The 19709-nt window shown below is 39.0% G+C and overlaps 1 protein-coding gene across 1 annotated transcript in view; it reads left to right on the plus strand.

Moving 5' to 3' along the window:
* The first annotated feature begins 15142 nt into the window (after positions 1-15142).
* Positions 15143-19709, plus strand: part of LOC106869891 (ribosomal protein S6 kinase alpha-5) — a 44115-nt gene continuing 39548 nt past the window's right edge. The window contains exon 1 of the mRNA XM_014915813.3: positions 15143-15284. Coding sequence (XP_014771299.1) covers positions 15164-15284 — 121 coding nt within the window. The 5' untranslated portion in view covers positions 15143-15163. The remainder of the gene's footprint in view (positions 15285-19709) is intronic.

Consider the following 19709-nt stretch of genomic DNA (forward strand, 5'->3'; position numbering starts at 1 on the left):
ATCTGTCTAACCATCCATCATCTATGCATGCATATCAAACCATACATCAGACTATTCATACACCAATCCATTGACTGATCAATCATTCCATGCATTCATTAATCCAGGGGTTTTCAAACTTTTTGACTTGCGGAACGCTTATGAAATTTATACATAAATATTTGCTTAAAATAACATATATTTTTACATTTATTTATTTAACAGTATTTAACAAATAGGTTTATTGTCAATTAAAAGATTTCGATTAAAAAACATATATAAAATCAAATTGCCCATAAAAAGTATTTGCTGTCCACGGACCCCCTGTCTTGTCCTTGCGGACCACAGTTTGAAAACCCCTGCATTAATCCATGCATCCATTCATCTATCCATCCCTCCAAGCAGCAATCTGTTATGCATGCACTCACACTCCCATTCACCTATCTATCAATCCTTTGACACATCTATGCATCCATTCAAGCATCTATCTATCTTTGCATCCTTTCGAGCATCTATCTATCCTTGCATCCAATCATCCCACCAACCACCTATGCATCCAAACTTCAGTTCTTGCATCCATGCAGCTAGCCATCAACCAATCCATCCATGTTTCCATTCATGCAACCATGCATTTATCTATAAAAACATGCATGCATCATTCCATGCTTCCTCCATCCATCAACGTATGCACCCATCCATGCATTCAAGTATTTTTGCACCCCAGCATCCAAACGGCAAACCATGCATTCATCCATCCCCCCCAACCATTGATCTACACATCAATCGATCCATTCCTTGATACCTTCGTCTATCCATATACCAATTCAACCATCCATTCATGCATGCACCAATTCATTCATCCAGCCAACGATGCAGCTATCCATCCATCAAAGCATCCATTCATCTATACAACCCTCCATCCATGCACCGACCTATGCATCCATGCAACCACCCATCCATACATGCATCAATCCACCTATGATTCATTCATATTTCCATAAATTTACCCATCCGTCCAAGCAACCATCCACCCAGGCAACCATCGATCCAGTCGAAGATCCATTCAACCATGCATGCATCCATTCATTCATACCACTATTCATCCACTCTTCCATACATCCATCAATTCATCTATACAAGCATCTATCCAGACATCCATTTAACCATCCTTTCATCCATGTGACCATACATACCATACATCCATGCATCTTTCAATCCCTGCATTCATCGATGCATACAACAGTGCATCCGTGCATCTCAGCATGAATACATCCAAGCATCCATGCATACATCCGTTAATGCATACATGCATAAATTAACCCCCAAAATACATCCATCTGTCTATGCATCAATACATTCATGCATTTATAAAGGGGTGACCCCCCCCCCCCTTTGGTCATGAATGACCATGGGATTACACCGAGAAAGTTACCCTCTGAGGCACATGTTCAGGCAAGGTTGTTTTATGGAAGACCAGCAATTGTCCATGCATACCAGCCTTCCCTCTCCGCACCACCGATGTTATCCAAGGGAAAGGCAAAGGGGCCAATACAGCTTGGCACCTGTGACGTCGCAACTCATTTCTACAGCAGAGTAAACTGGAGTAATATGAAATAAAGTGTTTTGCTCAAGAACACAACACAGCCTGGTCCGGGAATCAAACTCACAACCTCATGACCGTAAGCTAATGCTTTAACCACTAAGCCATGCGTCTTCACCATGCATCTATATATATCCAATTATCCATCAATGCAAACAATTCTTCATATATACATCTGTTCATTTATCAATGGATCTGTTCATTTTAGGAATCCATCCATACATCTCTTCCTCTAACCATTTCAGCATGCTTCCATCTTTACATGCATTCATTTCTATTTACAACCATTGCTTCATGAATCCATTCATGCAGTCATGCATTTAACAATCCAAATACGCATCATTCTATCCAATGTGAAGGTGCGTGGCTTAGTGGTTAGGGGTATTCAGTCCACGATCATAAGGTTGTGAGTTCGATTCCTGGTAGCACATTGTGTCCTTGAGCAAGACACTTTATTTCATGTTGCTCCAGTACACTCAGCTGATTTAAATGAATAGCACCTGTATTTCAAGGGTCACCTGTATTTCAAAGGTCGCCTGTATTTCAAGTATCGTCACATTCTGGGTCATGCTGAGTCTCCCTCGGAATTACTTTAAGGGTACACATGCCTGTGGAGTGCTCAGCCACTTGCATGTTAATTCCACGAACAGGCTGTTCAGCTGATCGGATCAACTGGAACACTCGCCGCCATAACCGACAGAGTGCCAGTTATTCCATTCAAGCATGCAACCATCCACACATTCATGTATGAACCATCCACCCATTGAACCATCCATGAATCCATCCATTTATGAATTCATTCATACAACCATGCTTTTTATCCCTCCAACCATGCTTCCATCAATACATGCTAACTGCTATCCATCGAACGAAGGATATATCCACCCATGCATTCATACATCCCTCAATCCCAAAATTCATCTAGCCATCCATCCATGTATCCTTATAGTCATCTATGCATCCCACCCCCATTCAAACTTCCCTCCATCCATCTCTGAAATCATCCATGCATCCAGCAATTCATCCTTCCTTCTACCCATGCATACAAGAAAATACCCTTTAATCCATCCATCCATCCACACTTCTATGAATTTATGAATGCATCCATCAATTAATCCCAACCATCTAACCATGCATCCATCCATATATTGATCTCTCCAACCATTCATTCGATCATCTGTGTAAGCCTGGATCCATCCATTCAAACATTTAATCAGCCATCAATTCATCCACCAAACAATATATCTATGCAGTCAATTCCGCCAAGGTCGACTTTGCCTTTCATCCTTTCGGGGTTGATAAATTAAGTACCAGTTGCATACTGGGGTCGATCTAATCAACTGGCCCCCCCTCCCCCAAAATTTCAGGCCTTGTACCTAAAGTAGAAAAGAATGTATCTGTGCAACCATCTAACAATCCACACATGCATCAATCATTCAATCCATCCATTCATCCATCCATTCAATTGATTATCCATGCCTACATCCATGCATCAATCCAGGCATCCATGTATTCATTCAACCCTGCATCCATCTAACCATCCATTCCTCTATCTAACAATGTGTACATTCATTTGTATGCCTTTCCATGCATCTATCCATCCATCAATCTACACATCCTTCGAAAAATCCATCCATGCACTTATCCACACAATTAACCATCCATCAATCCATTCATCCATAAATCTATCCGTGCATTCATCCATGAAACCATCTATCTACGAATGCATCCAGACATCCAACCATACTCATCCATTCGTTCATACATACATCTAAATCATCCCTGCAACAACCATCATTCCATCCATAGATGCCTTCATACATCAATCTATTGAAATATCGGCCGATCCATGTCTGTATCAATTCATCCAATTGTTCATTCATCCATCCATCCATCCATCCATCTATCCACGCATCCCTTCAACCAAGAAACACTTCATCCAAGAAGTAGTCAGCCACTCATCCAAACAAACAATCATTCAAACCTGCATCCATCCAATAGCACATCAATTCTTCCATGTTTCCATTCATCCACCCAGCTATGCATCCATCCATCCATAAATCCATCCATCCATCCATCCATCAATTCATCTATCCATGTAACTGTCCATCGATGTAATCATCCAGGCATGCATCCATGCATCTCTCAACCTCATCTTGAAGGATGCAGAGGGGCTGGCACAGGACCGCTAGTGATGGAGAACACTGGTGGATCCAGTTGGCTCTACGCATGATGATGCCTCTGGCACCACTAACCTGGGGTGAACCCAGACCCATCAGGCAAGAGCATGAAGCAAGCAAGCAAGCAACAAACATCCATACATCCACCAAATGCAACCAGCCATGCATCCAACTATGCAACCATCCCTCTATGCATTTATTCATGTATCAGTTCATATATATATGTGCATTCATACATCCGTGTGTCTCTCAGCCTGTAGATCCAACGATCCATACATCAACTATCATTTCATATATACCTGCTTCACACACACACACACACACACACACCCACCCACCCACACACACACACACACACACACACACACACACACAAATACATACATACAACTGACTATCTATCCATCCAACCATCCATGCATCAAACTCGCATTCATCTATGCATCGAGTCACCCGTCTAACAAGCCATCTATAATCCAACTACCCAATTATCTATTCAACCATGCATCCAATAATCTATGCATGCATGCATCCGTCAATTCATGCAATCATCCATATGTCTATCTATAAATCCATATATTCATCTATTCTTCAGCCATCAATCCATCCATTAAAATATCCAGCATACATGCATTCATACATGCATCCATACATGCATGCATGCATGTGTCCATCCATCTATCGGCCAATCCAGCTGTCCTTTCATCCAACCATTCATCCATTCAGTCATCCATGGTTCCAACATTTCATGCATTAAAACATTCATATATCCATGTTTCACAGTCTTTCCAACCATCGATACATCCATCAATTTATCCTTGTATTGATACATCCATCCATCAATCCAACCATCTATAAATCAAAATGCACTTACTTTTCATCCATCAAAATATTCAGCGTCCATCCATCCATCCATCTCTTTAATGACACTTCCCTGCACCCATACATCTTTTGTCCATACATCTATCCCTCTATGCTGGCAGCCTTCAATGTACGAGTCCCTACATCCATTCATACATCTACCTGTCTATCCATCCATCCATACATACATGCATACATATATCCGTCCATGCATCCATCCACGCAGCCATACTTCCATCTGTGCCTCATTTTATCTGTCCATTTATCTAATTATTCTTGAATGTAGTTTCCCATCCCTGTATTAATCTATGTATCCAACAATCATTGTATCCATTGAACCGTACGCTATTACACACATGCATCCATCTATCCAGACATGCAACCGTCCAGTCATCCATCCATTTATCCATACATGCATATATTTATCTATACAAGCACCTAGTCATGAATATAATTATGCATTCATCCATCTGTCCATCCATCCATTCATCCAAGTGTTCAACTTTCCATGTACAATCCGTCCACCATCCATCCATCTACCCTGCCATCCATCCATTTCTCTATCCCCCCCATCCTTCCATCTGTCCATCCAAACATCAATCCAGCCAACCATCTTTTGTTCATTCAACTACCCATCCTTCCATCCATCCAACCACCCACCAATCCAACCATCAATCCATCTATCCAGTAGGTCCATCCAATGATGTGAGTCTCCAACTGCCCATCCTTCCATCCCGCCATCAGACTGTCCTGCCTCCATCTGTCTGTCCTTCCATCCCTCTCTCCATCTGTCCTGCCATTCCACCATCCATCCATTTATTCATTCATCAATCCTTCTATCCAACTGCCCAGCTATCCATCCATCCATACTTCAAGCCAGCCATTCATTCATCCATCTGTCCATCCGTCTGTCAGTTCTTCCATCCATCCGACCTTCCATATGTCCATTCTTTCACGCAGCCATCCATCCATTTCTCTATCTGATCGTCCATCCATCTAGACGATATAAATATAAGTGCTTTTATATATCATGCATCCATATGAGAGTTCACCTCAAGGCGAAAACCGCAATACTCAGCGTTCTAACAAAACATCCACATTAAATTGGATATAAAGATTACCATTTGGTATTAATACTGCTTCCATCAATAGCAATTATTTTTTTAATAAGCCTGCAAGCTATTTGCAACATTAGTTCATGAAAAGTCACTCGAGTTCTATGTCATTGGCAGTGAGGTTTTGTTTATTTGCAGCAAATGGACAGCTATCTCTGAAAAGTTGCAGTACATCGAAATCACGCAATCTGACAGTGCTGGCACCAATAAAAGACTATTCTCATTTCTCAACAATATAAATATGAGTTCTTTTATGCACCATGCGTCCATATGAGAAGACCTCTCACGGACAATAACCACAGTAACAAAACATCCACATTAAGTTGGATATAAAGATTGCATTTTGGTATTAATACTGGTTTTGTTGCTAATAATTGTTATATATCATTATCCTCATCATCATTTCACATCCACTTTTCCATGCTTGCATGGATTGGACAGAATTTGCTGAGGGAGATTTTTCTACAGTCAGATGCTTTCCTGTTGTCAACCCTTATCTACTTCCAAGTGAGGTAATATTTCCCCATGATAAGCAGACATACTTTGGAAGACTGTTATGAAGGGCAATATTTATGTAATGGTGACATCGGCTTGCAACAATCTTGCTATGTCAAGGCAAGGAGACAGTAAAACAAAGACACACACAAAATACATAAACATGTGTGTGTGTCTGTGTGTGTGTGTGTGTGTGTCTGTGTGTGCGCATATATATATATATTTATACTCACATGATGGGCTTTTTTCAGATTCTGTCTATTAAATCCACTCACAAGACTTTGGTTGGCCCAAGGCTATATCAGAAGACACTTGATTAAGGTATCACACAGTGGGACAAAACTCAAAACCATGCGGTTGGGAAGCAAACTTCTAACCACACAACGATATCTATACTTACATGTGAAACCGTTAATCCAGACATTTTTTTTCTCTCTCCATTTTCTTTCCTCATTCCTTTCTGTCGAACATTGTAGACTCAAAACATCAAAGATTTGTCCATCTTTCCTGAGTGTCAAACTAGTACACTTTGTTTGTTGTTCTCTCACTTATCTCTGTCTTACTTTTGGTACATTCAAACCATATAATATATATATATATATATATATATATATATATATTATTTTGTTTAAAAGAGTTCCAACACTGTCTGTTTTTTATGTTTTATTTATATTCCTGCAGAACCAATGTGGGGTATAGAATATGGAATATACAATATATAATATAATATACAATATATAATATAAAATAAAATAAAATAAAAATGGATGGCACCATGAAAGAAAGTATTGAATGTAGATGAAATATTGAGTGTTCAATATAAAGGATCAAATATATAAATATAAATATATAAAGGCGACTCGAGTTTCAGGGCTATTTCCCTTCGTCATAAAACTATATATATATATATATGGAAAAAAGACAAAGTAGAAAATGCTAAAATACTTTTATAAAGAACATTACAGAACCGGTTTCGATCCTTGAGATCTTTTCAACAGTAAATATGAATAATAGATTTTTGAAAAATTATTGAAAAATTAAATTTTGGTAAATTTCAAAGAAAAGTCTTTTTAAAGACATATTTGTATATTATTCAAGTAACAGCGGCATTTTTCTTGTTTCTGCCTGTCTCTGTTTCACTTGTTAACTCTTGTGGGATCGAAGAAGGAGTGCTATGATAGTAGCAGTGTTAATTGGTTGGGTGTCCTGACATTGACCTGTTGATGGACGTAGTGAAAGCTAGTCACCACATCAAAGTGGCTGTTGATTGTTACTACTAGTTTAACCCCAGGTAAATTCTCCACCAGCTGGTTATCAGTGCAACATTCTGCACCCTTTATATATGATATATTGTTAGCAGGGGAAGTGAATTCCTATTACCCTCAAGCAGCTAACAGGACCGCAAGAATGACTCAGTTTCGACCTATTTGGCTCATCTTCAGTCGTGAGCACCTGTGCACCAGGGTGATAGCCAGAATCTGTTACTGCTAACAATACATTGTAAACAAAATGACCAGTGGTCACTGATTTGCAACAAGCAAAGTAGCTAGTTATAAAATCTCAAGAAGAGATCAGAGTAGTAACATATACTAAACAGTAAAGCCAGTTACCACATCAAAGTGGCTGTTGAAAATGTTAACTATTTTAACCCCAGGCAGATTCTCCGCCAGCTAGTTATCGGTACAACACTTTGCACCCTTTATATACAATATATTGTTAGCAGGGAGAGCGAACCCCTACTACCCTCTAGCAGCTAACATGATCGTGAGAGTGACTCAGTTTCAAGTTATTTGGCTCATCTTCAATCGTGAGCACCTGTGTACCAGAGCGATAACCAGAATCTGCTACCACTAACAATATATTGTAAAATAATATATGCATTAGTATATATAAATACACACATACACATGCATATATGTTCATATACTTATATACATATATATATATTTGCATGTACACACATCCATTCATATTCATAAAACGCACACACACATACACATGCATGCACACATACATGTATACACACATATGCACACACTTGTATGCATATCTGTACAGTCATGTACACACATGTATGCACAGATATAGTTAGATATAACCATGTACACACAAATATACACATGTAAGGACTATACAATGTGAGGTGCAAGAATGGCTCTTTAGTACCCAATCTCACGGCCATTACAATAAGGAAGAATTGAATGGTTCAGATAAGTGCCAGAGGGAAAAAGAGACATAACTGTGTAAGAAAGATTAGGCGCAGGAGTGGCTGTGTGGTAAGTAGCTTGCTTACCAACCACATGGTCTCGGGTTCAGTCCCACTGCGTGGCATCTTGGGCAAGTGTCTTCTACTATAGCCTCGGGCCGACCTAAGCCTTGTGAGTGGATTTGGTAGACGGAAACTGAAAGAAGCCTGTCGTATATATGTATATATATATGTATGTGTGTATGTGTTTGTATGTCTGTGTTTGTCCCCCCAACATCGCTTGACAACCGATGCTGGTGTGTTTATGTCCCCGTAACTTAGCGGTTCGGCAAAAGAGACCGATAGAATAAGTACTAGGCTTCCAAAGAATAAGTCCTGGGGTCGATTTGCTTGACTAAAGGCAGTGCTCCAGCATGGCCACAGTCAAAAGACTGAAACAAGTAAAAGAGTAAAAGAGAACATTTATTGATATGTTAAAATGTGTGTCTGTGTGTGTGTCATGTATACAGAATAATAGACAGGCTGTCATGAGAACAAAATGTATGTGTGTGTAAGCATGGGTGTATGCACGTGTTAAGAACATTTAAGGATGGCGATAAGGAGACAGTAAAAGAGTCCATAGCCATTGAAGTGAGAAGTTCAAAGGCACAAGATCAATAATACCAGTTCGTAGTCAATAGTACAGGGTAGTTGAAATACTGTATCAAGAAGTTACAGTCATGATGCTGAGATGGTTACAGGTACATGTTGTATGTGAAGTTGTGGCTGTGATGCTGCTGCCTAGGTCACTTGATACAGGAGTTCATGCAGGTTGTATATTCACTGTTGATCTGTGGTGAGATAATTCACAAACAGTGAAATATTGGAACCTGGATGAATTGCTTGCTGAGCTGTGTACATAGAGAGATGATATTGATGATGTTAAGAAGGACATGATGGTGGCAACAAAGATGGAGGTTGCCATAATGCTGTTGGACGAAGTTGGTGAGTCTCAACGTAGTTGCTGTAGTGGTGGTGTTGTCATCTGGCATTGTCGCTGGAACTGGCTGTGTCTTTGTTGTCAGTGGCTAGACCTTTAAAGGTCTGGAACCAAAGACTTCAAAACTAGGAAAAGTGGAGTTTTTTATAAGGAGCTGTAGGCTCAAGCAGGGTGATAAGCAGACAGTCCCATGTGATCCTATTTAGGGCCTCCGACTGGTTATACGTGGCAGTTGGCGCAATTGAGTAAGAGACAAATTGAGTCAATACCAACCAATCGGAGTTGTGGACACAACGGGATCCAAATAGCAGCCAAAGGCTAGCTGTTCCTTGCTACATTCGAATGCACCTATATATGATAAAGGGAGAGGAATTACAACTGAGTCTACACTACACACACATATATAAAAATGTGTGTGTGCATACTTATGCATGTGTAAATGCATTTATTATGCTCATATGCATGTTTGCGTGTGTGTGTGTGTGTGTAATAAAACAAACAAAGGAAAAAGCAATTCATTCAAAGGGATGTAAAACATCCAATTCACTAGTGCAGCAGATGAATACCACAGAAAAAAGGGGTATAAGTACAAAATACAAATATTAAATGAAACAGAGAAATACAATTGACAAACTAACAATTTATTTACATTATAATATAATATGATGTACTATAAAAAATATAATATAATATAAGATAACCTAACAATTTTTTTTTTTAATCATATAAAGCCAATGATTTATTTCGACTTATATAAATTATATATATTGACATATATATCTACACATGTTTATTTATGTGTGTGTCTGTGCATCTATATCCTTTTTTACCGCTTTATTCATTATTCAACTGCTAAACAGGAAAACTATCACAAAAATATGAATTATTCACATGATCTTATAGTTGTTTTTATAGTTTATTCAAGAACAATCTTGAGAATTATATTTATATAAATGTAATCCACATAATTTGAGACCAGTTTGATAAATACGAATACACAAAACCTTCATCCCTTGAGTCTCTTGGTAATTTTTGCTGATTATTTATAAAAATATGTATGCATGTAATCAACCCTTGAATTTTATTTCAGCAGAAGAGCTAAGGCCACTCTCCGTGGAGTGGGCTTAACACTTCTGCAAGTGTCATGTGCCAGTTCCGTACAAAAAGCACTCATGCGGTGCCACATTAAAAGCACCCAACACACTGTAATGTGGTTGGAATTAGGAAGGGCATCCAGCCATAGAAACCAAACCAAATCAGACTGGAATCTGGTACAGCTCTCCTGCTTGCCAGCTCTGGTCAAACCATCCGACTGCCAGTTATCTCAAAAAGGAAGATGCAAACCCTCATCCTGGGTTGCTTAAGCATGACTTGCCTTATGATGGCCGAGGACCTGAGGAGAAGCTTGGGGTGAGGTTGGGAAGATGGAATGTGGGCAGTTTGTGTGGAAGGGGAACTGAGGTGTGCGAGGAATTGAGGAAGAGGAGGGTGGATGTCTGCAGGAGGCTAGGTGTAGGGGTCACGGTGCAAGATAAGGTATTTTTTGATGTTATTATTGTTGTTATTATTATTATCATTATTATTATTATTATTCAGGTTACTGCCTGGAATCGAACTTGGAATCTTGGGGTTAGTAGTCTGCGCTCTTAACCACTACGCCATATGCCCATGCATATGGCATAGTGGTTAAGAGCGCGAGCTACTAACCCCAAGATTCCAAGTTCGATATTAGGTAGTGACCTGAATAATAATAATAATAATAATAATAATAATAGTAATAATAATAATAATAATATTAATAATAATAATAGTAATAATAATAATAATAATAATAGTAATAATAATAATAATAATAATAATAATAATAACAACAATAATAATAATAATAATAATAATAATAATAATAATAACAACAATAATAACATCGAAAAATGCCTTAGGAATAAGAACCCAGGTTCGAAATTTCCCCAAGACACCTGATGAAGGTTGGAGGGTATATCAGCCGAAACGTTGTGTTAACAGCAAACAAGATGAGGACAAATAGCCATCAAATGTAAATAACGTAAATAATGTACATAATTCCTCATCTCTTAAATATAGAACTGAACAACAAAGTATAAATGAACAGGGAGACAAACTGGGTGTAAGGGGAATCAATTCTAGCATGTAAGAGAGGTTTCTGTGCTAGTAATAGGCATGTGATGTGAATGGAGAATGCAGCTGCATAAGCAAATGTCAAACACTCAAAGTGAATGCTACATGTGGGAGAGGGAGACCAAGGAAGACACGTGATGATGTGATATGACAGTACTGAGGAAGACCTGACTTCCTGTTGAAGCTTAGTGCAGGCACCCCTCCCTTTACCTATTCTGTACTCTCTAGGTACACATCCCTACACCTGTTGTTCTTTCCATACCCTCTCATCCCACAACTATCTACTTTTACTGCTATGTCTTTTCTCCACCCTCTCTTCTCCTCTACTTAATGTGCTTTGACACCAAGAATTGAAAAAAAAATACTTGATTTGTGCATATAGGCACAGGAGTGGCTGTGTGGTAAGTAGCTTGCTTACCAACCACATGGTCCCGGGTTCAGTCCCACTGCGTGGCATCTTGGGTAAGTGTCTTCTACTATAGCCTCGGGCCTACCAAAGCCTTGTGAGTGGATTTGGTAGACGGAAACTGAAAGAAGCCCGTCGTATATATGTATATATATATATATATATATATGTATGTGTTTGTGTGTCTGTGTTTGTCCCCCACAACATCGCTTGACAACTGATGCTGGTGTGTTTATGTCCCCGTAACTAAGCGGTTCGGCAAAAGAGACCGATAGAATAAGTACTAGGCTTCTAAAGAATAAGTCCTGGGGTCAATTTGCTCGACTAAAGGTGGTGCTCCAGCATGGCCACAGTCAAAAGACTGAAACAAGTAAAAGAGTAAAGAGTATAGAATATTTCCCTTCTCCACACCTCCACCACCTATATACTGCCAGCCTTTCTTCCAACCAAATCATGTGATGCTTCATTGGGGAGGGGTTGCATACTGACTACTTTTACCCACCTTCGCTGATGCTTCTGTCTCCATGCTTTCTTGGACATGTTACCTTGAGGATATGTCCTTCCCCATCATCATCTTATTTATCTTTGCCCTACACCACTCTACACATCTGTAGATAATGCGGGGTAGTGCTGCATCTCTTCCCACTCAACACCCTCATCTTACTTCCTCACTGCCCTTATCACTCTAACCCTCACGAATATCCTGTCGCTATCTTTCCCTTTTACCTCTCCCTCCTTCATGCAGTTCTTAATCCACCCATATATACCATTAAGCAACATTTCACATCCCCCTACTTAATCTTCTCCACAACCGAATCACTTCAACTGGTGATTGCTTCAGCTCCACAGATAATTGCTGTCTCTTTGTGCTTCTTCATTGTCAATGATATTTCTGACTTTCCATCCATGACTTTTCAGATAACTATTCAGTCTTTTGCTGCTTTTTAACTGTGTGCTTCTGCTCACATTGTCACTCTTCTATTGCCGCAGGGCTTTCAGGAGATGGAATGAAAACTGACAAATGAGGTCACCATAATGAGTCATATGTACATCAGTAGATTATTGTGATGAATGCTTGTACAATATGAGTACCACTCTCTGAGTCTCCTTGATTAGTACTGAGTAACAAGCCAAAGTGAGATGACCAGTAATCACATGAAACTGCAGGTTTTACATAAGAGTGTACTCTCCTAGAAAGATGCTGTGACAACATCTAAGGATACCTTCATTCTTGGTGGTTTTTATTAACAAACTAAATGATCCATAGCTGGGACCTTGACAAGTGTCAAAGAAAACTTGGAAACAATAGTGGTTAAGAGGTGATTCCATACTCTTCAAAACTCTGGAACTCGTTAACCAGGGCCCGGTCATTGGATTCAGTCTAAAGTCATACACAGTACATTACTTACATACATACAATTATATAGGCACAGATGCTACTTTTCACTACTTTCCTATTGACTCCTCAACATATTATCAAATCAGGGAAACAGGATAATAGTGTGTGTGTGTGTGTGTGTGTAGGGACAAGAGACTGAAAAATCCTTTCTGACAAACAGCAAATGGTAGGGTAGTTCAAAACCACCACTGCTATAAGTTTCAAGAAGGTGTCCTCATTCTCCATCCTCCAAGCAAAATTAAAGCTGAACAACAGGAGATACATTAAAGTGTTAACCTTGTTTTCCAGTACATTACCTATTTTGTCATATACCCCAGAGGAAGAGAAATGCTTTGACCATGCAGTTAAAAGGACTTGAACTTCAAGATAGAGTCAGTTGGTAGTTGGTCTTTTATATTGATGAGGGTAACAGTTATTCTGAAAAGCAGGACAACCATTTATTGATAAACAATTTTCTTTATTTTTTTGTAATTCCTTAGCTGTATTACAGAATGAGAGAGGAAAAAACGTAAGTGAAATGTATAAATTTCGAGTTAAAAACAAGTGGTCGGAGGTTAATGGGAAAGGAATAAAGTGGAAATGCATTTTGAAATGCATGCATGCACAAATGATTACGACTAACTATCTCAATCGGAGATGTTAGACAAACTACTTTGTTGTATTTAGTTACGATCCTTCATGTTCTCAGTTCAAATCTTATCGAGACCAGCTTTGCCTTTTGCTCTTCTTTAAAAGGAAAAAAATAATAATAAAGTACCAGGCAAGAACTATGGTCGATTTAATATTCTTATATAACATCCTTAATGTTAATGGAATTGTGATAGAGGACGGGTGCCTAATGAAACTAGAAATGGTGATTTTTAATGTAACCATTCATTTATTATTGTTGATGATTGTTCAGAGACAACAGTTATTAAAACAACCTTGAATTATATCATCAACAGCAGTAGTATCTTCGTCATCATCATAAGCAGCGCCAACAGTATCAACAACAACGTCACCGATGACTAAATCAGTCAAAACAGTCGCAACAATAATAATTATTATTATAGACAACAGTAATATAATGTTGCGACCTTCATGCTGTTCCAAGAGCATTTGCATTATAGCAGAAACGGCTCCAGCTGAGATATTAAAATCACATCGTTAAGTTGGTTTAGGTCGACGTAAGACCGAACGTCTACTTCTCTGTTAATTGCAAAGATTGGAATATTAGCAACTGATAATTAATGACGGTAACGACAATGATATTAATGATGATAGATCCGTAATTAGGAAACGATTTTATTGCAAAAGAGAGTAGATTCCAGTCAAGGTTGTAATAATAGCAGTTCACTTAATAATAATGCAATAACTGTTGCGGTTTAGCCCCAAGTCTGGTGCAAACTGAGGGTAGACTTTGATTATTTCTAGCAGATTGAACGATTACGAACAGGTTCCCTCGTAACTGCGGCTGTTGTTGCTGTTATTATTACTGCGATTATTATTGTTGTTATTATTGTAGCAGCTATAAATCGCAGTTATTATTATTGTTGTTGCTTATTATTATTATTATTATTATTATTATTATTATTATTATTATTATTAACATCATCATCATCATCGTCATCATAGTTTTGGTTGTTGTTATTGCTATTACAGTTATTACTGCTCCAGTTGTTGGGTTTGTTTCCCCTTGACTCTTGTTATTTCCACTTGTTCCTCCCACCACCGTACTAACGTCTCTCTCACCAACACTAAACCGCCATCATCACTTCTCTCTCTCTCCGTGCTTTAGCTCGCTTCCTTCATGGAGATTGCCAGCTCTTGCACATCTGTGGACAGTGTCGACAATGAGAGTCAGTATGGAGATGCTGCAACAACCGGGCATCAACAATGCAAAGGGACCGTTACGCACGAGTTGCGCAATGGTGAGTAATAAAATGTTTAATTAATAACGCTATGTGCTTGCACCAAGTCTTCTAACGTGTGTTTATTATTGGCTCTGAAGTTGTGTAGCGATAAATAGGAGGAAGAAATACTCGATTGTATGAAATATGAAGTCACTGAGAGAAAGATGTTTATTCTCGATCTCGTTACAGACGTATACAGGCTTATACAAAGATAGGGAACCAGAAGACAACTGTTATGCGTGTTAGTATGTCTGGGATCACCATTCATTTGTTTTTTTCTATTATAATTCCATTTACGTCTAGGATGTTTTATAAGATTATTTAATCGACTTGTACTTTATTTTATCAACCTTGGCGGGATTTGAACCCAGAACATAAAGGGCCGTAACTAAGTACTGCGAGACATTTTATTCACCGACCCTTCAGTTTGTCAACCGCTGTCTTCTACACATACGCACACACACATACTATATGTGATTATATATATAGATAGATAGACAGACGGACAGTGATAGGTAGATTGATAGATAGATAGATAGATAGATAGATAGATAGACAGATGTATATATGAGAGAGACAGAGAGAGACGGAAAGAAACAGAACGAATGCGGACGGAGCAACCCTTTATATGAGATTAGATTGATTGAGTTAGTGTGTGGTGATGACTGAGCAGAAAAGTAAATTAGTAGAGGAGCTTTTATCCCAGGAGAACTTTGCTGATTATTTGCAGTCATTAAATAACGCATTATTTTCCCATTTTTGTGTCATATCTTTAGTTTCATTGAATAATCAGTGTCGGAATGTTCTGAGACATTTCCGTGTCACACACACACGCATACACGCATACACATACACTGTTGATTAGGAACAATTGTGTCAATCTAGTCGTCATCTGTTGATTTTTTTAATTCCCATTGATCGTCTCTGCTGTAGAATAGTTTTGGTATTTTGATTAAATGCAGCATTACACAATACTTAAAAATATCTACATAGAGTTTTATAAAGATACATTTGAATGATTAAGAAATATGTTTTTCATGACAAAATAACAAATTTAAGAGATTCATTTTCGATTTAAAGTTCAAAAGTCGAAACAATTTTTTTACTATTACATTGTTATTAATTTCGTCTTAAAAAAAGAAATGTTTGACCGCTAATGAAAATTATTTTGAGTCATTCGGGATTGTAGGTTGCTTTGGTGTGAAAAAACTTGAGGACAATTCCATTGACAACCCTAACCTGAAAACCCAGATTATGTTAACTTACTATCACAACAAACAAGTTTATTTTTTCTCTCGCCGATGACGGAGATAGCTTGTGATTTTCCTCGTATCAGAATATAGTTTAAAAAAAAAGTAAAAACAATACGTACACACATGCTCTATGGTTTTCATTTAAGGCAACTCAAGTTTTTTGAAATTTTAAAAATATTTTTCTTGAGTTTACAACACAAGTAAGAAATAATGCACATTGATATCTCGTTGGTACTAATTGGCTCTCTTGTTAATAAATGATGTACCAACTAATTTTGAAACCGTCTTTCGTCCACTATTGCTTCCAACCATATCGTTTCCGTCTCTTTCTCTTTCGTGACTTCGAAATATGAAAATACGTTTCTATTGAAAAGACTAGTATTGGACAGCTTCATGAACATATACAGGGCTGTGTGTGCGCGCCCATATACACACGCATACATATATATGTGTGCGTTTAACTCCTGGTCAGTCCTAATTGACAGCAGATCTGTGATTGAAGGTGTTCAAGATGACTGTTCTGGTATTTTTATAGACATTGTGTATCGGAGACTGCATTATTCACTGTCGTCCAGTGTGATTTGAAGATGCTTTGGATGCAGTTTCTTGAAAGACGGGAGATACATATATTTTTCTTTTGTTTCAGTCATTAGATTGCGGCGATGCTGGGGCACCGCCTAGAAGAATTCTCAGTCGAACGAATCGACCCCAGTACTTATTTTTTTTTAAACCTGGTATTTTTTTTATCGGAATTCTTTTGCCGAACCGCTACTTTAAGCGGACGTAGACACACCAACACCTGTTGTCAAGCGGTGGTGGAGGAAAAACCCCAAAGGCGCGCACACACGCACATATACACAGCCGGCTTCTTTCAGTTTCCGTCTATCAAATCCACTCTTGAGGCTTTGTTTGGCTCAAGGCCATAGAGAAAGACACTTGCTCAAGGTGCTTTGCAGTGGGACTGTACTCAAAACCTTGTGGGTGAGAAGCATGCTTTTTTATTTCACTATTTTTGCCATAAAGGCATTACATAGAGGGGTCACTACAACACATGTGGGGACATATAACAATAAAAAATTTATAAAAATAAAATGATATTATGAATGACACATGAAAATGAACATGAAAAACAAATTAAAATTATGATAGCATGCGTGATAGTTGAAAATGAAAATAGGAAGAGTGTGCTACTCACCCCCACACTGAGCAACACCAGTCGCTGCCTCTGAGTCCTAATTTCCTTTTAGTCTCTGTTCCAGTTCCACTATCACTCCATGACTGCACTCTCTTGTAACCTTTTTCACCGGGGGAGGGGGTCTTCTAAATTCTGAGGTGTCTGCTCTTATTTTTCTTTTTTTCCTGTGGGGAAATGGGGTGGGTGGGTTTGGTGTCTGTATGGGGATGGTGGGTCTTGGGTTGGATAGAGTTGGACTTGGGTACCACATCACACTCAGTGTTCTTTCTTTTTTTTTCTCTTCTTCTACTCTCTGTTACTCTCCATTCTTCCTCCTTATCTCTGTCTGTCTTTTCTTCCTCTCTTTTCTCTTCCGTCTCCACAACTGTTTCCTCTGCTATTGTCCTTGGTAGAAGGCAGTATGCTCTAATGTAGCCCTTTTGGCCACATTTAAAACAATGTGGTACTCTACCCACGCTCTCGGCACAATTTCCCCCAACATCACCGTCTCTGCCAAACTCTCCAGTTGTTCCTCCTCTGCCTGTAAAATTAGTTCTAGTGTCTTCCTTTTCCACCCTACTTCCGTGTCTGTGACTTGAAGGACAGCCACCTTCTCGCTTCCAGCAAGGACAGCTGCTGCCACCCAAGTCACTTCTATATCAGGTGGGATTGCTTCTACCCTTACTTTGGAAGTTTTTCTTTTAAGGTATGTGGGCAGAAGCACTACTTCCTCTGTTTTCATTGCCACACTTGCCAGTATCCTCACCTCCTCTACTCTAAATTGGACGACCGTTGTCCCATATTTCCTTCCTTTAGTTATGTATCATATTTCCTTTGACTGCTCCCTTAGCGCCTTTTCCATTTCAGCTTCCACCTGCTCGGCCTTTTTTCCTTTTAACAAGAACACCTTATAGGTGATCGTTTTTCTCTCCACCCGCTCCATAATTCCTTGGGGGGGGGGGCGACAACCTCACGTCACCACCCACCTTCTGTACCATTTTCTCATACTCCTTCAGACCAGCCAAGTCCATCTCCCTTCGCTTCATCTCTGTGGCCTCAGCAAAACTCCTTGTCTTTTCCAACACTCTGTCCATCTTTATGACTGCCCTTACCAGCTCTTCCTCTGCTGAAGACAACTCAGACCCACTAAGGTCTGAATACATTTTCTAAACAACATGAAAAGACCGCCTGACTCTCAACAAATTCACACAACAACTACCGGACACTGCATGTATGGAAGCATGCTTCTTACCATACAGCCACACCCATGCCTATATATATAGTGTTTTGAGAGAGAAGTTAGGCTTAAGAAGAATTAGTTGCTGTGTGCAGGAGAGAAGACTGCGCTGGTTTTGTCATGTGATGTGGATGGATGCCAGCAATAAAGAAGTGCTAATCTCTCAAAGTAGATCGAACACGTAGAAGTGGGAGATTCAGAAAGACATAGGGTGAAATACTGAAGAACGACCTCAGGATGCTGAACCTTTCAAGCGAGATGACAAAGGACCAAGATGTCTGGTGCCTTGCTGTACTCGGGAAGACTCGTACTCTACAGCAGAAGTATTAAGACCAGTCCCTCTGGTGGTGTAAAGCACTCATGGTGGTGTCACGTAAAAGTGCCCATTTGGAGCCATGTAAAAGCATCTATGTGGAGCCATGTAAAAGCACCCAGCACACTCTGTGAAGTGGTTGGCGTTAGGAAGGGCATCTAGTCATAGAAACCATGTCAAATCAGACAGGTGTCTGCTGCAGCTCCCCAGCTTGCCAGCTCTGGTGAAACCATCCAACTCATGCCAGCATGGCCAATGGATGTTCAATGATCATGATGATATATTTGTGTGTGTATATATGTATGCACATACAGGCATTATATATATGTATGTACATATATATATATATATATATATATATATATATATATATATATATATATATATATATATATATATATATATATATATATATATATATATATATATATATATAGGAAGTGAAAAAGTCTTTAACGTTTCGAGC

This window comes from Octopus bimaculoides, chromosome 11, assembly GCF_046866305.1.
Source record: "Octopus bimaculoides isolate indiv1 chromosome 11, ASM4686630v1, whole genome shotgun sequence".
NCBI classification, from domain to species: Eukaryota; Metazoa; Mollusca; class Cephalopoda; order Octopoda; family Octopodidae; genus Octopus; species Octopus bimaculoides.